The 19,499-nt window shown below is 36.0% G+C and overlaps 1 protein-coding gene across 5 annotated transcripts in view; it reads left to right on the top strand.

Moving 5' to 3' along the window:
* The window catches only part of LOC148947784 (protein NipSnap homolog 3A-like), a 44,813-nt gene that overhangs the window by 11,713 nt on the left and 13,601 nt on the right, over window positions 1-19,499 (top strand). For all 5 annotated transcript variants that reach the window (XM_089095436.1, XM_089095434.1, XM_089095437.1 and 2 more), the window contains exon 3: window positions 6,020-6,178. In XM_089095436.1, coding sequence (XP_088951562.1) covers window positions 6,020-6,178 — 159 coding nt within the window. The remainder of the gene's footprint in view (window positions 1-6,019; window positions 6,179-19,499) is intronic.

Raw genomic sequence — 19,499 nt, 5'->3', positions numbered from 1 at the left:
ATTTTTCAATCCAAAAATAGACTTAAGTTTCAAACCTGTACCAGAGAATTGTATTTTCCATAATTTTCTTACAAAAAAAAACTTGAGTTTACGGTCAAAACCCTTATTAGCTCAGATTTTATGGAAAATAGTTTATTTTTATAGGTTTCAGACAACACACGCGTATGAAAGACTAATACCCATCTCCTCCAAAACACTTTTCAGCCATTTCTTATTAAAATTTTTATTTCAAGTCATTCACACGGGTTTTTCGCTAGCAACTCGGCCCACAGTACAGCACTATAAGTACTCTAAGACACCACGCTCCCATCCCTCCAAAAATATTTTATTTAGATATTTCTTGTTCAAAATTTTTATAATGAATCCTAAATCTTTTGAAACAGCCTCTATTTCTGCCCGTTTAAGTTTTGATGTTGCTCCTTACTTTCAGTTGAAGAAACTTTTTTATAATTCAATTTCTGATCGTGGGGGGTGGGCCACGGTTGAAGTTGTTTTCATGTAAAAATACCCTTCCCCTTTTCCATGGAAAATCCCCCCTCAAGACAATTCCATTCCTGTCGACTTTTGGAGGGTGTTTCCCCATTTTCCGATAATCAGGCAATTTTCTCAAGCTCATTGCTTTTGATTGGTAACACTAAAGTTAATGAATCCTAAATCTTTGGAAACAGCCTCTATTTCTGTCCGTTTAAGTTTTGATGTTGCTCCTTACTTTCAGTTGAAGAAATTTTTTTATAATTTAATTTCTGACTGCAGGGTGCGGGCCACGGTTGAAGTTGTTTTTATGTAAAAAAAACCCTTCCCCTCTTCCATGGAAAATTCCCCCTCACGACAATTCCATTCCTGTCGTCTTTTGGAGGGTGTTTCCCCATTTTTCGATAATCAGGCAATGTTCTCAAGCTCATAGCTTTTGACTGGCAACACTAAAGTTAATGAATCCCAAATCCTTGGAAACAGCTTATATTTCTGCCCGTTTAAGTTTTGATGTTGCTCCTTACTTTCAGTTGAAGAAACTTTTTATAATTTAATTTCTGATCGCGCTTTTCAGACATTCCTTGTTAAAGCTTTATTTTCAACTAATTCATCCGGGTTTTCGAAAGCAATTCATGCCAGAGAACAGCACTATAACTAGTCTAAGACATCCACTCTGTCATCGCTCCATCCCCCCAAAAATACTTTTCAGACATTTCCTGTTAAAAATTTTATTTCAAGTCATTCATTTGGGTTTTTCACAAGCAATTCGTACCACAGTACAGCACTATCACTAGTCTGAGACATCCAATCTGTCATCGCTCCATCCCCCCAAAAACAATTTTCAGGCATTTCTCGTTAAAAATTTTTATTTCAATTCATCCACGTGGGTTTTTCGCTAGCAACTCCCCCCTCCACTATCGCACTATAAGTACTCTAAGACACCCCGCTCCCATCACTCCACCACTTGTGTATTATACAGAACACATCTAAGAAGTAAAGCTATCCGTTATTAAAATTTTTTTCTTGCCATCTACATCTATCTTAGTGTCAAATTTTAGTAATCTATAACGTTAAACTCTATTTTAAATTGAGAACACTGCTCAAACACCACTTGTGTATTATACAGTACACATCGAAGAAGTAAAGCTATCCGTTATTAAAATTCTTTTCTTGTCATCTACATCTGTTTTAGTGTCAAATTTTAGTAATCTATAACGTTAAACCCTGTTTTAAATTGACAACACTGCTCAAACATGACTTGTTTGTTTTACAGAACGCGTCAAAGAAATAAAGCAATCTGTTATTAAAATTATTTCCTAGATATCTATCTAAGTATTATATTCAAATTATAGTAGGCTATTATGTTAAGCCCAATTTTAAATTGACAACACTGCTCAAACACCACTGGTGTATTATACAGTACATATCGAAGAATTAAAGCTAGGTCAAGTCATATTTTTTTCCGGCCTTCCATCATCAGATATGCTGGTTCAATTACACATGCACTGGATCAGCCAATGATCACTTAGATTGCTATGTTCCATGGCAAGGAGCTATCTTAACTGATAATCCCTCAATTCGCAAATCCCTTACCCTTTTTTTGCAAATGTCAATCAAACAATTCCGATTGTAAAAGCGTGTTTAATCACGTTGCTTGGAAAAGTATCCACGAGTATATGCTCTGAAAAGGTGCCAAGGAAGTGTAGGTGTGAGAGGATACTCACTCTCATTGAATGTAATCTCCCCAATTGTTTCATAATTCTTTTAGGCGGGAATGTAGGTGTGAAATTGTGTATGGTCTTGTAGGTGGAATGTAGGTGTGAAATCAGCACTTAGGTTACTACTGCCCATTTCAGTAAAAACCTTATATGCCCCCAGGGCATAAACTTATAACCCTTGCCCTGAAGACTATGGGGAGAGTGTCCTGCTCAAAGGTATAATTTCCTGAACTTTAAACTTTGTGGAACAAAATGGCTATCAAGAAATTTTGATCGGATATGTTTGGGGAAATGGTGGGCCTGAAAGGGGTGTTTGTTGCCTTCCAATCACTTTCGACTATTAAAAAGGACACTAGCCATTTCAATTTCCAATCGAATGAGTCATTTTTGAAGTTTCTACGACGACGCGTTCAGTAAAAGCCTTATATGCCCCCAGGGCATAACTTACAACCCTTGCCCTGAGGGCTGTGGGGCAACGTCCACCTCAAAAATATAATTTCTATCTGGAAATCCAAACACTGAATAAAATGGCTATCTAACAATTTTGATTAGATGTGTTTTGGGGAAAAGGTTGGTGGTAGAGGGGGGCTAGTTGCCCTCAAATCACTTTCGACTTTTAAGAAGAGCACTAGACCTTTGAATTTCTAATTGAATGAGCCCTTTTTCAAGTTTTTACAACAAAGATTTCAATAAAAACTTATGTGCCCCCAGGGCATAACTTATAACCCTTGCTCTGAAGACTGCAGGGGGAGTGTCCTGCTCAAAGGTATAATTTCCTGAACTTTAACTGCATGGAACAAAATGGCTATCTCAAAATTTTGATTGGATGTGTTTGGGGAAATGGTGGGCGTGGAAGGGGTGTTAGTTGCCTTCCAATTACTTTCGACTATTAAAAACGGCACAAGTCATTTCAATTTCTAATCAAATGAGCCCTTTTTGAACTTTCTACGACAACGCGTTTTATAAAAACTTTATATGCCCCCTGGGTATAACTTAACCCTTGTCCTGAGGGCTTTGAGGAGGTTGTCATCCTCAAAGACCTAATTTTCAGAACTTAAAACTACGTTGATCAAAATGGCTATCTAAAAATTTTGATTGGATGTGTTCGGGGAATGATGGGCGTGGGGGGGGGGGGGGCTAGTTGCCCTCCAATCACTTTCGACTATTAAAAAGGATACTAGCCCTTTGATTTCCAATCGAATGAGCCTGTTTTGAAGTTTCTACAACAACGCCTTCTATAAAAACCTCATATGCCCCCAGGCCATAACTTAAAACCGTTGCCCTGAGGGTTGTGAGGGAGTGTCCGCCTCGAAAACATATTTTCTATCTGGAAAACAACTACGCTGAACAAAATGGCTATCTCAAAATTTTGATTGAATGTGTTTTGGGGGAATGATGGGCGTGGGGGGGGGGCTTTTCGCCCTCCAATCACTTCCAACTATTAAAAAGGGCACTATCCCTTTGAGTTTCCGATTGAATTAGCTTTATTGGAAGCTTCTATGGCAATATATTCTATAAACACCTTATGTGTTCCCGGGGCACAGCAAAAAATGCTTGCCGTGATGGCTGTGGGGGAGTGTCCTTCTCAAAAACATATTTTCTATCTGGAAATCAACTATGTTGAACAATATGGCTATCTCAAAATTTTAAGCGAATGTGTTTGGGGGAATGATGGGCGTGGGGGGGGGGCTAGTTGCCCTCCAATCGCTTTCGACTATTAAAAAGCGTACTAGCCCTTTGAATTTCCAATCGAATGAGCCTGTTTTGAAGTTTCTACGACAACGCCTTCTATAAAAACCTTATATGCCCCCAGGGCCTAACTTAAAACCCTTGCCCTGAGGGTTGTGGGGGAGTGTCCTCCTCAAAGAAATATTTTCTATGTGGAAATCAACTACGCTGAACAAAATGGCTAAGTCAAAATTTTGATTGGATGTGTTTGGAGGAATGATGGGCGTGGGGGGGGGGCTAGTTTCCCTCCAATCACTTTCGACTATTAAAAATGGCACTAGCTCTTTGAATTTCCAATCGAATGAGCCTGTTTTGAAGTTTCTACGACAACGCCTTCTATAAAAACCGTTATGCCCCCAGGGCATAACTTAAAACCCTTGCCCTGAGGGTTGTGGGGGAGTGTCCTTCTAAAAAGTATATTCTCTATCCGGAAATCAACTACGCTGAACAAAATGGCTTTCTCAAAATTTTGATTGGATGTGTTAGGGGGAATGATGGGCGTGGGGGGGGGGGTTTAGTTGCCCTCCAATCACTTTCGACAATTAAAAAGGGCACTAGCCACTCCAATTTCCAATCGTATGAGCCCTTTTTGAAGTTTCTACAGCAACTCCTTCGATACGAAGTGCCCGGGTGGAGAAAAAACACATTGTGCCCACATAATTCTTTACTTAGGCAGCGCTAGCGCCCTGCCTATGATATAGGGCTCTGTATAAAAAAATGCTGACCAATGGTCTGTGTTGTACAGGTACCAAACTCCTAATTCAATGCCTTCAGCCAGGAGTTTAATGCGTAGATGTGGACAAATCATCCGAAGCTTCCCATGTTTTTCCCTAGATTTCTCCAGGTACCCATTTAGAGCTGGGTCAACTCTGGCTGAGCTCTACAGGGTGTTGTACCATTGACCCCCATTGCAAACCAAATAACTGAAAACAAAACATGTTTTAAATGTCTTCACTTTTTGTTATTTTCATAAAAAAAGAAATATTAAAGCTTTAAGGAAAAAGTACCAGTATATGTCAATTAAACTGACAATCCACAGTCATTCGTTGTTTTTCTTTCAGTAAAACGCAAATTATGTTCTGGTCTTTAGAAGGCAAGGGGGTTATCAGCTGTACTAATGATAATTTTGGCTCGTTTTGAGTTTTACTCAGCTATTTATTGTAATTTTCTGTTCGTTTTGAATTTCATTTTTATATTGATAGTGATTTGTGGTAGTTTTGTGCTTGGAAGATTATTTGACTTCATTTTCGCACATTTTTGGCTTAATGGAGCTCTTTACTTTTCTTTGAAAAACTTGTTTTGTAGAAAAAGTTTTTTTAAAATGAATTTCAAGTAAAAGATAAGAAAAACAACAAAAGCACATACAAAGCCAATTGAATTCTGTTGACTGCTGCTATTAAAGGGTTAATAAAAATGATATAACAAAATTTCAACTAGACTTATGTTCATAGAAGATCAATCTTTTGAAAGGAGATTGACATTTTTTTTTCCTGTTTAACAGCCTGCAAGTTAGACTTTGTTCCTAATACAAGTATGTATAGAATAATGTACACAAGGAAAGCAAATGTAAAAAAAAGATATTAATACTAAACATAATTGAATTCTGTTGACTGCTGCTATTAAAGGGTTAATAAAAATGATATAACAAAATTTCAACTAGACTTATGTTCATAGAAGATCAATCTTTTGAAAGGAGATTGACATTTTTTTTTCCTGTTTAACAGCCTGCAAGTTAGACTTTGTTCCTAATACAAGTATGTATAGAATAATGTACACAAGGAAAGCAAATGTAAAAAAAAGATATTAATACTAAACATAAAATAAAATCACAATCAGTAAAAAATGAAATCCAGAATTTTTTAGGTATACCCAATACAGCATAAAAAAAGGTCCATATCTGCTGAAGGAATGTCCAGAGATCCAATAGGAAATCTGGACACCAGAATAATTCAGATGGACATCTGAACAATGTGGAGTTTCATTTATATTGAAGGGTCGGTATTTTGAAAGTGTCAAACATGAGCATGAGTCTTTTGAATATTGAGTTCTTTGCCTGTTTCACTTTAAGTTTTGAATTAAGATGGTCATTATTTTTATTTCAGAAAGTCTAGAACAGAGAGGAGAGGTGCGTACCAAACTAGCAAACGATCCAAGGTGGATTTCAGATTATTTCAGTAAAATATTACCAATGATGTCAGTACAAGAAAACTCAGTCTGCAAACTTTTTCCTGGAACGGATTTGAGCTTTCCCAAATCAAAAGGTGATCAGTTATTGATTCTTGACTCTTTTTCCAAATACTGCTCTAATGTTGTCCAAAGAAATCAGTAAGCTAAATTCAACTAGCTATAGGAGCAAACATATTGTACTGATTAGTGTTGGGCGATATTTTGATAAATTAATATATCGATATTCTTACTTTCTATATTCGTTATATCGATATCAATATTTTGGATCAGTTTTTTGCTATCTCATGGATTTGCTGAAGTTCAATAACGCAAATGATAAATAAAGGGTATTTTAAATAGCCTTTTTTTTCAAAATTCAAATAATATAAAATCAAACAATAAAAATAAACGTTGATTACATAAGTGAATATAATTAAAACCCAGATTTGGAATTATTCGGGCTCAGAAAAAGAGAAAAATAAACTACTGGCTATTTAAAAACAGCAGCAGGTCAATGTTTTTCCTGAGAGTCGGTTCCACTGTTCATAATTATCTGACCAGCTTTGGAACACTGTTTCAGAAGGGATACTGGTAGCAGGCACAGACATGAATCTCATTGCAACTTTGTACAGGTGTTTTTGGGACCCCATAGCACGAGATTTCCACCACATGATTGGACAAGTTTCTCTTGAAACTATTGGCTCCCTATTCAAAGTTTGCAGAGCCATGATATACTCGGCTGCTGTTAAAGCATGTTCTGCATTGAATATAAGGACTTCATCGTGTGAACCTCACAAACTGGCTTGATTCTAATATAACTGTATTGTAGGGACTGCAATGGTACTTGTATCTTCTGATCGAGATTCAGCAGCCAGAAAGGCCAAATCTATCTTGTTTGCAATTTTGTTCTCAATTTGTAGAAGATCGCCAGGTGAAATATACATTTTCTTCAAACGCGGATCAAGATATGTGGCAATTGCGACGGGTTTGACTTGACCAAGACTTATAATCCCACAATCCATTTTATTCAGCACAGGCTTTCGAAGCTCATCAGCCACATCTGAGAATCCACCAAAATCTACCTGAACTAGGTGGCGTCTCAAAATCTCAGACAAAGGCAGTACTTTCGAGATGGGGGATATCTTTTAGAAGAGAGCTCAGTACGCGTATCATCGTTTGAAATAAACGGTGGGATGTTATTTCAATACGTGAATCACGTTTGAAATAACACCCCACTCACTGTCAGTGAGTATGAGGTCCACTTTACCGAGAAGCACAAGCGAGCTTGTTACCGACTCTTTCAAATCTTGTAGACCGCACAACATAGTGAGAAGCAAATTCCATCTTGTGATCACATCAGGTTTTAGTTTTTTTGTGTAAACATTGTCAATAGAGATTTGAACCTGGCGCAACTTGTCGGGAGCTAAAACACTACGTCTGAAAAAGCTGACAATATTTCTAGCCTTTTGGACAATTGGCAACAAATCAGCAGTATAATTAATAGCACCCCCACAACAAATTTAGAGTATGTGCGAAGCACGAAACATGTGTCCATCCTGTACCTACTTGAGATGCAACATCCTTTAGGGCCCGAACTACATTTTCTCCATTATCAGTTACTACAGCAACAACCTTTTCCTTGATCCCCCACTCAGTCGCAATTTTCATAAGGTGAGCCTTTTAGCATCAGCAGTATATATATATATATATATATATATATATATATATATATATATATATATATATATATATATATATATATATATATATATATATATATATATATATATATATATATATATATATATATATATATATTATGTTATACATGTATAGCTACAATTACGCTAGATTACCTTATCTTAATTTATCTGTAACAGATAGCTCCTTTTCCTTGACAGAATTTTTCAGACTGAGAAAGTTCACCCTGTCTGATCGGCTAGTGTAGTTTTGATAACATTCAAAATCTAAACTTTCTAGTTATGATCAATGATATTGCTAATGATTGTGAAAACCGCTGGAAATATGTTGACAACCTTACCCTTGGAGAAATTTATGAAGCAAATTAATGTAGCAAAGCTCAAATTTTAATTGATAGCGTGAAGACTAAAGCTTCCAGTTCAAATATGACAGTAAATCTTCAATTTTAACTATTTCATTTTTAAATTTTCCGAACCAAATTTTCTACCAACTATCTCTGATTCTCTTAAAGTCGAGATTAAACTCTTGGGAGTTATTGTTAACAGTGATTCAAAGTAGGAAGCAAACACTTCCAGTCTAGTAAAAAGGGGTAATGCTGGGCTGCAGATGCTCAAGCTTATGTCGAAACATCCGCCCCTCCATATCACCTCCTCCAAATATTTACATCTTTATTCGCCCAATTCTGGAATATACAACTCCAGTATGGCATTTTGGACTGACTGCGGAGCAAAGCACCAGGATGAAAAGAGCTCAGAAAAGAGCTCTAATTATAATATCAAAGCAGGTAGAATTGTCGTATGAAGAGCTGCTGACAAAGTTTAAAATGAAAACTCTGAAAAAAGAAGAGGAAAACTCTGCATGTATTTCGGAAGAAAATCTCTGATCCACCCAATCCACAAAACCCTTTCTCCCCCTCAAACCACAACAAAACGACTCCCGCGCAGGATAGCAGTGTCTGTTGAGAAACTTCAGCTGATACGCTGTGCCCATCAGCGGTTAGCATAAAGTTTTATACCCAGTTTTGTAAATATGTACAAAGAAAATCAGGAGGATTGATTAGTATTTTTGTTGTTAAATATTCAATTTTTAATGTGACTATGATGTGACTATGCTTGTATAATGTGATTATTGCTTTTTAATGTGACTATACCAAAGAAATTTGGCAGTGCCATGAAGATTTTGGTGAAAATAAATGATTATCTATCTATCTGTTTATCTATTACACCTGATACGTTGTACATGTCGGAAACTAAGACCTATTTCTATCGGAGGGAGTTCTTCTTTATCGTGCAAACTGCTTCGTAGAGAAAAACAGATTAAGTCCGAGTTTATTGACAAGCTTGGATATTAAAGGAGATTTATTTCAACTATGCTCCATGGTGGTGTTAATATGTGAAACTTGTTGGGAACATAAGACGCTCGACGATTGAGGAGCTCTGATAATTTCCACTGGGCCCCTTTAACCTGATCAGCATTGTCCTTGCTTAGTCATAAAACTAAAAAGTCATTCTTGCAAGAGCAACTCCTCTCCATAGTTTCTGTCAAATCCTGCTAGGTTTTACTAATATTTAATAATTTATTTCAACCCTCTTTACATGCATGAAATACACCTAGAGGAGTACAATAATACAGAAAAATAAAAGAAAAACGGAAACAATAAACAAGAAAAAACTTGCAAAAAAAACAAATAACATCTCAGCTACGTAGGCAACACAATTAAGCTATACAGTTAAGTGGAAATTCGACAATATGTTCTCGACGCTTACGGGGCCTGTCCACAAGCTGGTCCATTTTTGAAGAAATATCAAGACGCCGTATCTGCTCGGAAAATACCGATTGCCAGTCAAATCGGCAACTGCAGAATATATTTGCAAAAACAGAAGAATAGAGATCTAATTTTTTTCCGCTCAGAATATTGTGAAGAAACTCCATAAAGAAACCAAGAAGAAGACTTATGGGGTGGAAAATGTGTTGTAAAGTCTACCCAGGGTTATTTTGTTCAACTGGCCTTTATCTCGAGCTAGCAGTGCGATTTTCTAAGCTTTTCTTTCAACGCTGAGATACGAAGTGTTTTAGTAGTTTTAACATTTGATACAAACGGGAGACCTAAATAATTCAGAGAGGACAATGCAGAAATAGTTTCTGGGCCAACATTGATAGTAACGGGAGGTTGTTGAACTGATTCGTAGACGTAAAGCTCAGTTTTAGAGGAGGCGACTTAAGCCCAATCTTATTGAGACCAGAGCAAATTATATTAACTGTATTTTGGAGGATTTTGACATCATCTGATAGTAGGATATTGTCTGGGTAACAAAAGTGGCTGACATCAATATTAGGCTCAAATAGAAACGGAGGAATATTTTTAGTAACGGTTCGAATGGTATTATTGAAAACAGCTGGACTAAGCCCTGAACCTTGTTTCACACCTTTCCCAACAGTGATGGATTTGCTCAGCTGGCTACCTAGCCGCACCTGTATGGACGCATTACCATACTAATCATAGGCAGCGCAATCGCGTTCCCTAAGTAAAGAACGATGTTGGCACAATGTATTTTTTTTTTCCATACCAGTGTACTTCGCATCGAACGAGTAGCCGTAGAAACTGGGAAAAAGGATCATTTGTTTTAAAACTATAGTGGCGTATGCTCTTACTAGTGGTTAAAGGAGATTGAAATATAGCAAACACCACTTCTATGCTTATCATTTCCCCGGACGCATCCAATAAAAATTTAGTGTTAGCCGTTGCACTCTATAGGATCGATTACCAGATCGAAAATATGTTTTTGATGAAGGAACTCCCCCAAAGCCCTCAGGGCAAGGGTTTTAAGTTATGTCCTGGGGGCATATAAGGTTTAAACACATCCAATCAAAATTTGAGATAGCCATTTTGTTCAATGTAGTTGAAAGTTTTGGAAATTATATATTTGAGCAGGAAACTCCCCCACAGTCTTCAGGGCAAGGGTTATAAGTTATGCCCTGGGGGCATATAAGGTTTTTTATTGAAAGCTTTGCCGTAGAAACGTCAAAAAGGGCTCATTCGATTGGAAATTCAAAGGGCTAGTGCTCTTTTTAATACTCGGAAGTGATTGGAGGGTAACTAACCCCCTCTCACGACCACCTTTTTCTCAAACACATCCTATGAAAAATTTGAGATAGCCATTTTGTTCAACGTAGTTGAAAGTTTTGGAAATTGGGTCTTCAAGGATGACACCCCCCCCCCCCCCCCACAGCCCTCAGTGCAAGGGTTGTAAGTTATGCCCTGGGGGTATATAAGGTTTTTATAGAAAATTCTGTAGCAGAAACTTCAAACTGGGCTTATTTAATTGAAAATTGAAAGGGCTAGAGTCCTTTTTAATAGTCGAAACTGATTGAAGAGCAACTAACCCCCTCTCACACCCACCATTTTCCCAAACACTACGAATCAAAATTTTGGGATATTCATTTTTTTCAACGTTGTTGAAAGTGTTGGACATTATGACTTTGAGGGTGACAACCCCCCCCCCACAACCCTCAGGGGAAGGGTAGTAATTAATGCACGGGGACCATCTATGTTTCTTATAGAAATTTTTGTCATAGAAGATTTAATAGGAGCCAATTTGATTGGAAATTGAAAGGGCTAGTGCCCTTTTTAATAGTCGAAAGCCCACCATTTCCCCAAACACATTCAATCAATGTTTTGAGATAGCCATTTTGTTCAACGTAGTTGAAAGTTCCGGAAATTATGTATTTCAGGATGACAAAACCCCAAGACCCCCCAGGGCAAAGGTTGTAAGCCATGCCCCGGTGGCATATAAGGTTTTTATAGATAGCGCTTTCGTAGACACTTAAAAGGGGCTCATTCAATTGGAAATTGAGAGGGCTAGTGCCCTTTTTAATAGTCAAAAGCTATCGGAAGGCGAATGCCCCCCCACACCCAACATTTCCCCAAACACTTCCGATCAACATTTTGATATAGCAATTTTGTTGGACGTAGTTGAAAGGTCCGGAAATTATGTCTTTGAGTATGACAACCCCCGCAGCCCTCAGGGCTAAGGTTGTAAATTATGCCCTATGGGCATATAATGTCATATAGAAATTGTTGTCGTAAAAACTTAAAAAAGGGCTGTATCGATTGGAAATTGAGAGGGCTATTGCCCTTTTTAATAATCGAAAGTAATCAGAAGGAGAATCCCCTCCCCCCCCCATGCCCATCATTTGCCCACACAATTCCGTTCAACATTTTGATATGGTCATTTTGTCCAAGGTAGTTGAAAGGTCTGGAAATTATGTATTTGAGGATGACAACCCTCCCCCCATAGCCCTCAGGACAAGGGTCGTAAGTTATGTCTTTGGGGCATTTAACGTAGGCCTACTTATAGAAATTTTTGTCGTAGAAGCTTCAAAAAGGGCTCATTTGATTGAAAATTGAGAGGACTAGTGCCTGTTTTATTAGTCGAAAGTGATCAGAGGGCAAATGTCTCTCTCGACGCCTTTCATTTCCTCTAATACTTCCAACCAAAATTTTGATACAACCATTTTGTTAAGCCTATCAGAAAGGTCTGGAAAGTATGTCTTTGAGGATAACAAATCCCCTCGGCGCTCAGGGCAAGGGTTGTAAGTTATGCCCTGGAGACATATAGGGTTTTTATAGAAAGTGTGGTCATATAAACTTCAAAGGGGGCTCATTGCATTGGTAATCAGACGCTCTAGTGCCCTTTTAAGAGTAAAAGTGATCAGAGGGCAGCTACCCTCTCCCCCCTACACACACGTCATATTGTCCCGAAATGCGTCTAATAGAAATTTGGGATAACCATTTTATTCAAAATAGTCTAAATATCATATAACAAGGCTTTTGGGGTTGAAACAAACCCCAGAGACTAGGGGCAAGGGTTGTAAGTTATGCCCAGGGGTATTAAAGGTTTTTATGGAAGGGCTGTTTGTTTAACTTCAGAAGAGGCTGAGTCTTTCTCCCTGAAAAGACTATGTCAGTATAAAACGAACAAAAATTAATAAAAAAAAGTTTTGCACAAACAAAGTTTTTCAAAAAAAAGTAAAGAACTCCATTAAACCAAAAATGAACAAAAATTGAATCAAATAATCTACCAAGCATACAACTTCCGCAAATCAGAATCAATAAATAAATGAAACCCAAAACAAACAGAAATTAAAATTTGTCAAACTCAAAACGAGCAGAAATTAATCTGAGTGGGGTTTAAACCCTATGCTTTCTAAAAGCCAGAACATAATTTGTACTTTACTGAAAAAAATTCTTTTAAATGTTTTCACTTTTATAACTTTAAGAAATTACAAATCAATTAAGATTTTAAGGAATAAATACCAGCATATGTATATTAAACTGGCAATTCACATTTTTTCAGTAAATTCATATGAATTTCTTCATATTGTAGCAGTACTAATACTGCTACTAAAGCTAAGACTACTATTATTAATTCTATTACTACTATTACTACTGCTACTGCTATTACTACTGGTGCTACTAACAATGCTACTAAAGCTAAGGATATTAAGGCGAAAAATTGGGGGGGGGGGTATTGAAACTGTATTGAATTGAACCGGAACACACTATACAAACATAAGTTGTCAAGAGGACGCATCAGCAATGCTTCGGTTGGTGTAAATTAAAGCTTTCAGCATGTGCTAAAGGTGATATTGAAGAAACCAAAGGTGCCATGTGCATACTGCTATTAATAATACTTCTGCTACTACAATTGTCGCTACTGCGCAAGTTAAGGGTATTTGGGTGAAGCATTGAAGGAATATTTAGGCGGATGTTGAACTAAATGAAAATCAACTGTGAGTATGTAGATTTTCAAAAAGGTGACAAGGTAATATCTCAAGAACGGCTTACATTATCAAGTTAGACCTCTAAAGGTGAGTTGTCGGGGATTTTGAACTAGCCAGAAGGCACCATGTGTATACTAGTAATGCTACCATTACAGTTACTGTAACTATTACCGCTAAAAGTATTAAGATGAAAATTTTATGGAACGTTTAGGGGGAGTTTCAATTAAACGAAAAAAAAACTATATGTATGCATATATTCAAAAGGGCATATAAGAAATATCATAGGTAGTGCCACTATAATAGCTAGCAATGTCATTGAAACTTTTAAAGGAGCTAATTTGACTGTAAATGGAATGTTCTAGCGCCCTTTTTAAGAGTCAAAGGTGTCGGAGGCCGATCAAACCTCCATCCAAGGCCATTCATTTCCCAAACACATCCAATCAAAATTTTGAGACATCCATTTTGTTCAGCATAGTCCAGTAACTATGTCTGTAGGAATATTGGGTATATCAACCCTCCGCAGTTTATGCACTTTGCCCATTGTGCTTTAAAACTAAATCTTGTTGTAAAACTAAATCAAAAGGCACTGTGTTTATGGCTGCCTATAAGACACCTCAGCAATATCTCGAGAATGACTGGGGGTATTAAGTTGAAAGATTTAGGGCTACTACTATTTTTACTTCTGCTCATACAATTTAAATAAATCAGAAGAGTGCAAGATGTCAAAGAGCAAAGATAGAATTTTTTGGGAATGGTATTAAGTTTAATTTTTCAGGTCAACTTGAGAAGGCACAAAACTAAATTAAGCAGTAGCCTACTATTTATGTTAGGATTAAAAATTATTGAAAAGTTTCTTCAGCCAAAGCAAGTTTCAAAAATAGCAAGTCAAACAATGGATTTTTATAGAAAAAACCGAAAAGATATAATTTTTTTCCATGAAAAAGACTATATCAATAAAAAACGAAGAGAAATTAATTAAAAAAACTTTTTCCACAAAATCAGTTTTGCAAAGAAAAGTAAAGAGCTCCATTAAACCAAAAATGAGCAGAAAAAAGTCAAATAATCTTTCATGCGTAAAACTACCACAAGTCACCATCAATAAATAAATGAAACCCAAAAAGAACAGAAATTGCAATAAATAACCGAGTCAAACTCAAAACAAGCAAACATTAACTTGGGTAGGGTTCACAACCCCCATGACTTCTCAAGACCAGAACATAATTTGCACTTTACTGAAAACAAAAATACAGAAAAGTATTCTCACTTTTTTGACTTAAATAAATAAAAAATTATTAATACTTTCAGGAATAAATATCAGTATATATATATATATATATATATATATATATATATATATATATATATATATATATATATATATATATATATATATATATATATATATATATATATATACTGCCTATGAGCTGTTAGGACTTTTTTGGTAGTTGACTCGTAAATCTATTTTTTTTTTTTTTCAATTGAATATTTTTTCCTGCTATTTATTGTTTGTTTTTTTCATTTTGTTTCTAATAAACACTCTGAATAACCAAGGATTAAATGAAGAGAAGCGAGAGCGTGAGAAAAAAAGAAAGTGAGGTTTATGTTCTCTCACCATAGGAATTAATATTGGTGACCAAGCCTGTTGAAACGCTTGGCTCGTTTCAAATTCGGAATATGAAAACTGCATCTGATTTTCTTACTGTAGCTCTTCTTTACAAAATGAAATCAGGTTAGTAAACAAGTAATGTCATTTATGTCAGCAAAATAAATTTTAAGATAGGTTTTTGCGTGAAATAATGTATTCTTTTGGTATTTATACCTTTTGCCCTCTATTATGAATCTGCTTTCATCTTTATTTACTTCCCTTCATTTTCTTCCTTGAAGTATTCAAACATTTGCCTAATTTTCTCAGTGACCTAGATCTATAAGTGCTTTCCAACTTTGGAAATATTTGTTTAAGTATTTGGGAAAGATTTAGAATCGGGTTTCAGTTGCCTGGATATATAGAATGTGATTCATTATTTGAGTTTCTGAGATTCTTGTTTATTCGCTTGTTGCCTCTTTCTAGTTTTTGAACTTTCCACACACACTAGAAAGGTTACAGTGCATTGTTTAAAGCTAAATGCGAGCAAGATTTTAAAGGAAAACTCTCTGTTGCAAATTCTCTGAGTTGATACGTTTAGACGGTAGGCAGGAGCCAAAAAAAGTACATGGTGAACAACATGCGGCTATGCTTGATCTTCAGAAAAGAGGAAAGGAGTAATCTCTTTCTCTCGCCTATGACCTTGAACAAATTTTTTTCTTGCCTACCATAGTGTAGTTTAGCGTAGTAAACTACGGTTTACCACGAAATACGAAGAAATCACCTTTTACTTCTCACAAAAATAGAAAACAATATGACCTTTTACTTGGTTTTGCCACGAAATACGAAGAAAATAGAAAATTGAAACTCCGTTTCAATCAGTTAAATCTAGGCTTGGTAAAAAAAATGGGCCTTTCTCATAAGAAAAAATCACAAAAATAACAAACGATATGACCTTTTACTATTTTTGTGAGTTTTTTTTTTGTTTTTACCTACCAGTCCTCCTCCCCCCAAAAATCTTGCATTAATGCAGGATTCCCAATAGGTCCTCTGAATGTCCTTACGAAGACTGAATATATAATAGTAACACACTATAATCAGAGCATCTATTAATCTATGACAACCTGAAAATAGCAAAAGTTTGCCATACTGGAGTTTTGAGTATAATGCCCGAGCAACAATACAGTCACACTTGTTGATAAAAGATCCAAGTTTTTTTAACGACATGTGTTTTTCCCTTATTTTAAAGTCAAACTTGTATTGCAGTAGCGGAAATTATAATAGCAAGACATGAAAAGCTTGTCTCAATACCAATGTGTTGCCAACTATTGCCTAATAATACTATGTCCTTGTATATTTTGCCAGGTCCATCTTAGAGATATCAAAACAGCCATTACCAGCTTCCATTTTCTTCAATTTCAAAAACTTATGGCTTTTATCTTTACTCTTATTGGCTAATGTTAAATTTGAGCATGGAAGTTGAACAACGTTCAACTCGACAAATTACTAACAGGATGCAATAACTGGCGCTGTGGTCGTGCGTAATTTTGATTATATTCACTGGTTTAACCATAATATGGCCATGCCATAAGCTTCGTAACCCTTTTTCTATGAAATATTAATTTTTGTAGATATATTTCCGTGTATAATACATTAGTTTCTTTTTGAGACACCATTGACAACACTTTGTCCCATTTTGGGTTTGAAACATCCAGTTGGAAATAACGATTTTGTCCGTTTATGGCCCACTGCCTTTACATCATCATTATGTTAAGATCCTGTCCCTTGATGTCAAAATCTTCATCTCAAGATATTCTCAAGATCCTGTGTTGCGTCTTTGAGTTTGCATAAAAAAATGCAAGTGGCTGAATTTTCAAAATATTACACTTTTTGCCATCTCTAGTGCTAGCTAGATTAGATGTATAATTCATAACATTTTCTATAACTAAGGTGATCATGCCTTAAAAAAGTTCCATTTTTCAGTCATTTTGTCTTGCAAAACTTCAAATATGGTCTGAATATGGCCAAAACACAATAGGACAAAAATTCTGACATAGTTAATGACATTAAAACAAGGAAACATCTTTATGAAAAATCCCTCAGTTTCCAAGGACATATTTCCATCCGCTGGGTCATTCCGTGACTAAACATGTAAATAGTCTCTATAAAATGGATTTTTTTGCGATGGTTTTAAAGCCTGCTTAGCATGGGTAAATAATGAGGCATAATATTGCATACTTCTCAACAAATTTGAAGGGGGGATCATGTTGAAAGGTGGTGGGAGAAGGGGAGGTGTCAGAAGTTCAAAGAGTGCATTTTAGGCTACATATTCGTATATTGGGTAAGGTATTTTGGATTCAACTGAAGGGGGAGGGTTGATTGAATTTAAGTATTAATAAAATAAAACAAAACATACACATATTCCCGTACTGCCAATATGTCAGAGGCTATAAGCGGCCAATGAGGGAATTTAAGAAATAAATCACTTAACAAAATTATCGCGTCGAACAGGACGCACACCTTATTCACAGAGCATTAAGCAGGAAAACTACAAACAACAACAACAAAATAGTGATAATGAAAATCTAATACAATTCACTGGTAAACTTTTTCATTTGAAATTTGTCACTTGCATAAGTTACGATCGTATTCCCGAAAAGCCTAAAATAATCTTGACCAAAATTGACGAAAGATGCTGAAGTCCACAACCTATAACAAACAGGCCTTTCTTTAACTTATATTTAGGAATCCTTTAATATGAAATGTTCATCACGCTTTGGGACCATGCCCCGGGGAGTTGTTTTTTCTGCATTAGGAGATATGTTTTTTTTACCTTTTCGGTTATAATTGCCATCTTGAAATTTTGTCGCATCGCTATTTCTGGCCGCAATGGGCATGGCATGGGAGTTCATTTAGATACCCTTTGATGACATACAGCGCTCAGTTCGACAACTTACGATTTGCGTTCGGATGAGATCCATCTCTAAATTTTACGCCTACTACCTCTGATGAAAAAAAGAATAGATACGCCTCTTATGGTGTGACCCATTCGCATTTTCTTAGTTAGAGGCTTACAAATCCTGCCAGGGGGCTGTTGGATTTCGGTAATCTGATATTGCAATTTTCATCAAGTTCGTGTATACTTTTTGGGCATATCGCCCCTTTTCTGAAATTATGGAAGTTTTCTTATGCTAAAAAATTTTAGTGGGTATCTAGGAGATGCTTTGGTGTACGTTCTGTTACTAAAATTCTTTTATTATAGAGTTTCGGTTACTTTTGACACGAGTGGCTCTTTATCTACGGTTCGTTTTCACGAACTGTTTGATTTTGTGAAAAAATCACCTTTTCAAAATGTGAAGAACACTCTGTAAATGATTTCAATAATTTTAATTGACATTTAATCAATTTTTATCTAAGAAACAAGACAATCTTTATACTTCAGACCATTTCTGGAATCTTCTATTAATTTGGTCGAAAATACAAACAATCACTTTTTGTCGTAGTTTTTATGTATTTTTTACTCTTCTGTTAACGTGGAAACAGATTTCAGAAAATGTTGATAAATTTGTGTGTTACGCATCTGATATCATAAGGTCGAGTTAAAATTGCAAAAATGGTTGAAGCTTCTAAACTAGAAAAAAACCTTTCTACTTGTTTTATATTGGTTCTAGAAAGAATATTAATTAGATGTCTTGCTGTTGTAATCCTCTCCGTCGATTCAGTAGGTACATTATTATGCATGTAACTAAAGATTTTGAAAATATACACTGGGATTTTCAATTCTTAGGGTTAAATAATGAATATTGTCTCCAGGTCTGGGTCGCACAGAAGGCTATTTTAAGTGGTTAGAAAGGAATTGTCTCAGCTCTTTTTGTTATCGGACTATTAGTAGATTCTACTGTGACAGTATGCCCCTCATTGCTGTTTGAGAAATTGGTAGTAAAACCTTAGACAAGAACAATTTTAAAAGTAAATTACACCAATTTTGATTTGAACATACCTATTGGCTTCCTCTAGGTTCTGTTTAAATTGTTCTTTTATTATATCTAATATGCTTTGGCCTTTTTTTTAGAATTTGATAGTCAACACTACCTCCACAAGACAAAAAAAGACCTCCCTAGGTCAGTTAGTAACTGTAACCAATACTAAACATTAGATAGGCTAGCCTCAAAATCCTTTCAAGCTTCTATTTACATAAGCCGAAGGAATTCTAAGTTTCTAACACAATCTTAGTGGCACTTATGAACATGGGGACACAAGGAGACTACTTTCTTGATTAAATAAGAGGAGAGACAAGGAGGCACAAGAATCCATAGTCTCTTTGCAGTGTTGATGTGCATATAGCA

The sequence above is a fragment of the Artemia sp. Qi Xiang Cuo genome, chromosome 10 (assembly GCF_049724085.1).
Source record: "Artemia sp. Qi Xiang Cuo chromosome 10, ASM4972408v1, whole genome shotgun sequence".
Taxonomy (NCBI): Eukaryota; Metazoa; Arthropoda; class Branchiopoda; order Anostraca; family Artemiidae; genus Artemia; species Artemia sp. Qi Xiang Cuo.
This window is presented reverse-complemented; position numbering and strand designations above follow the sequence as displayed.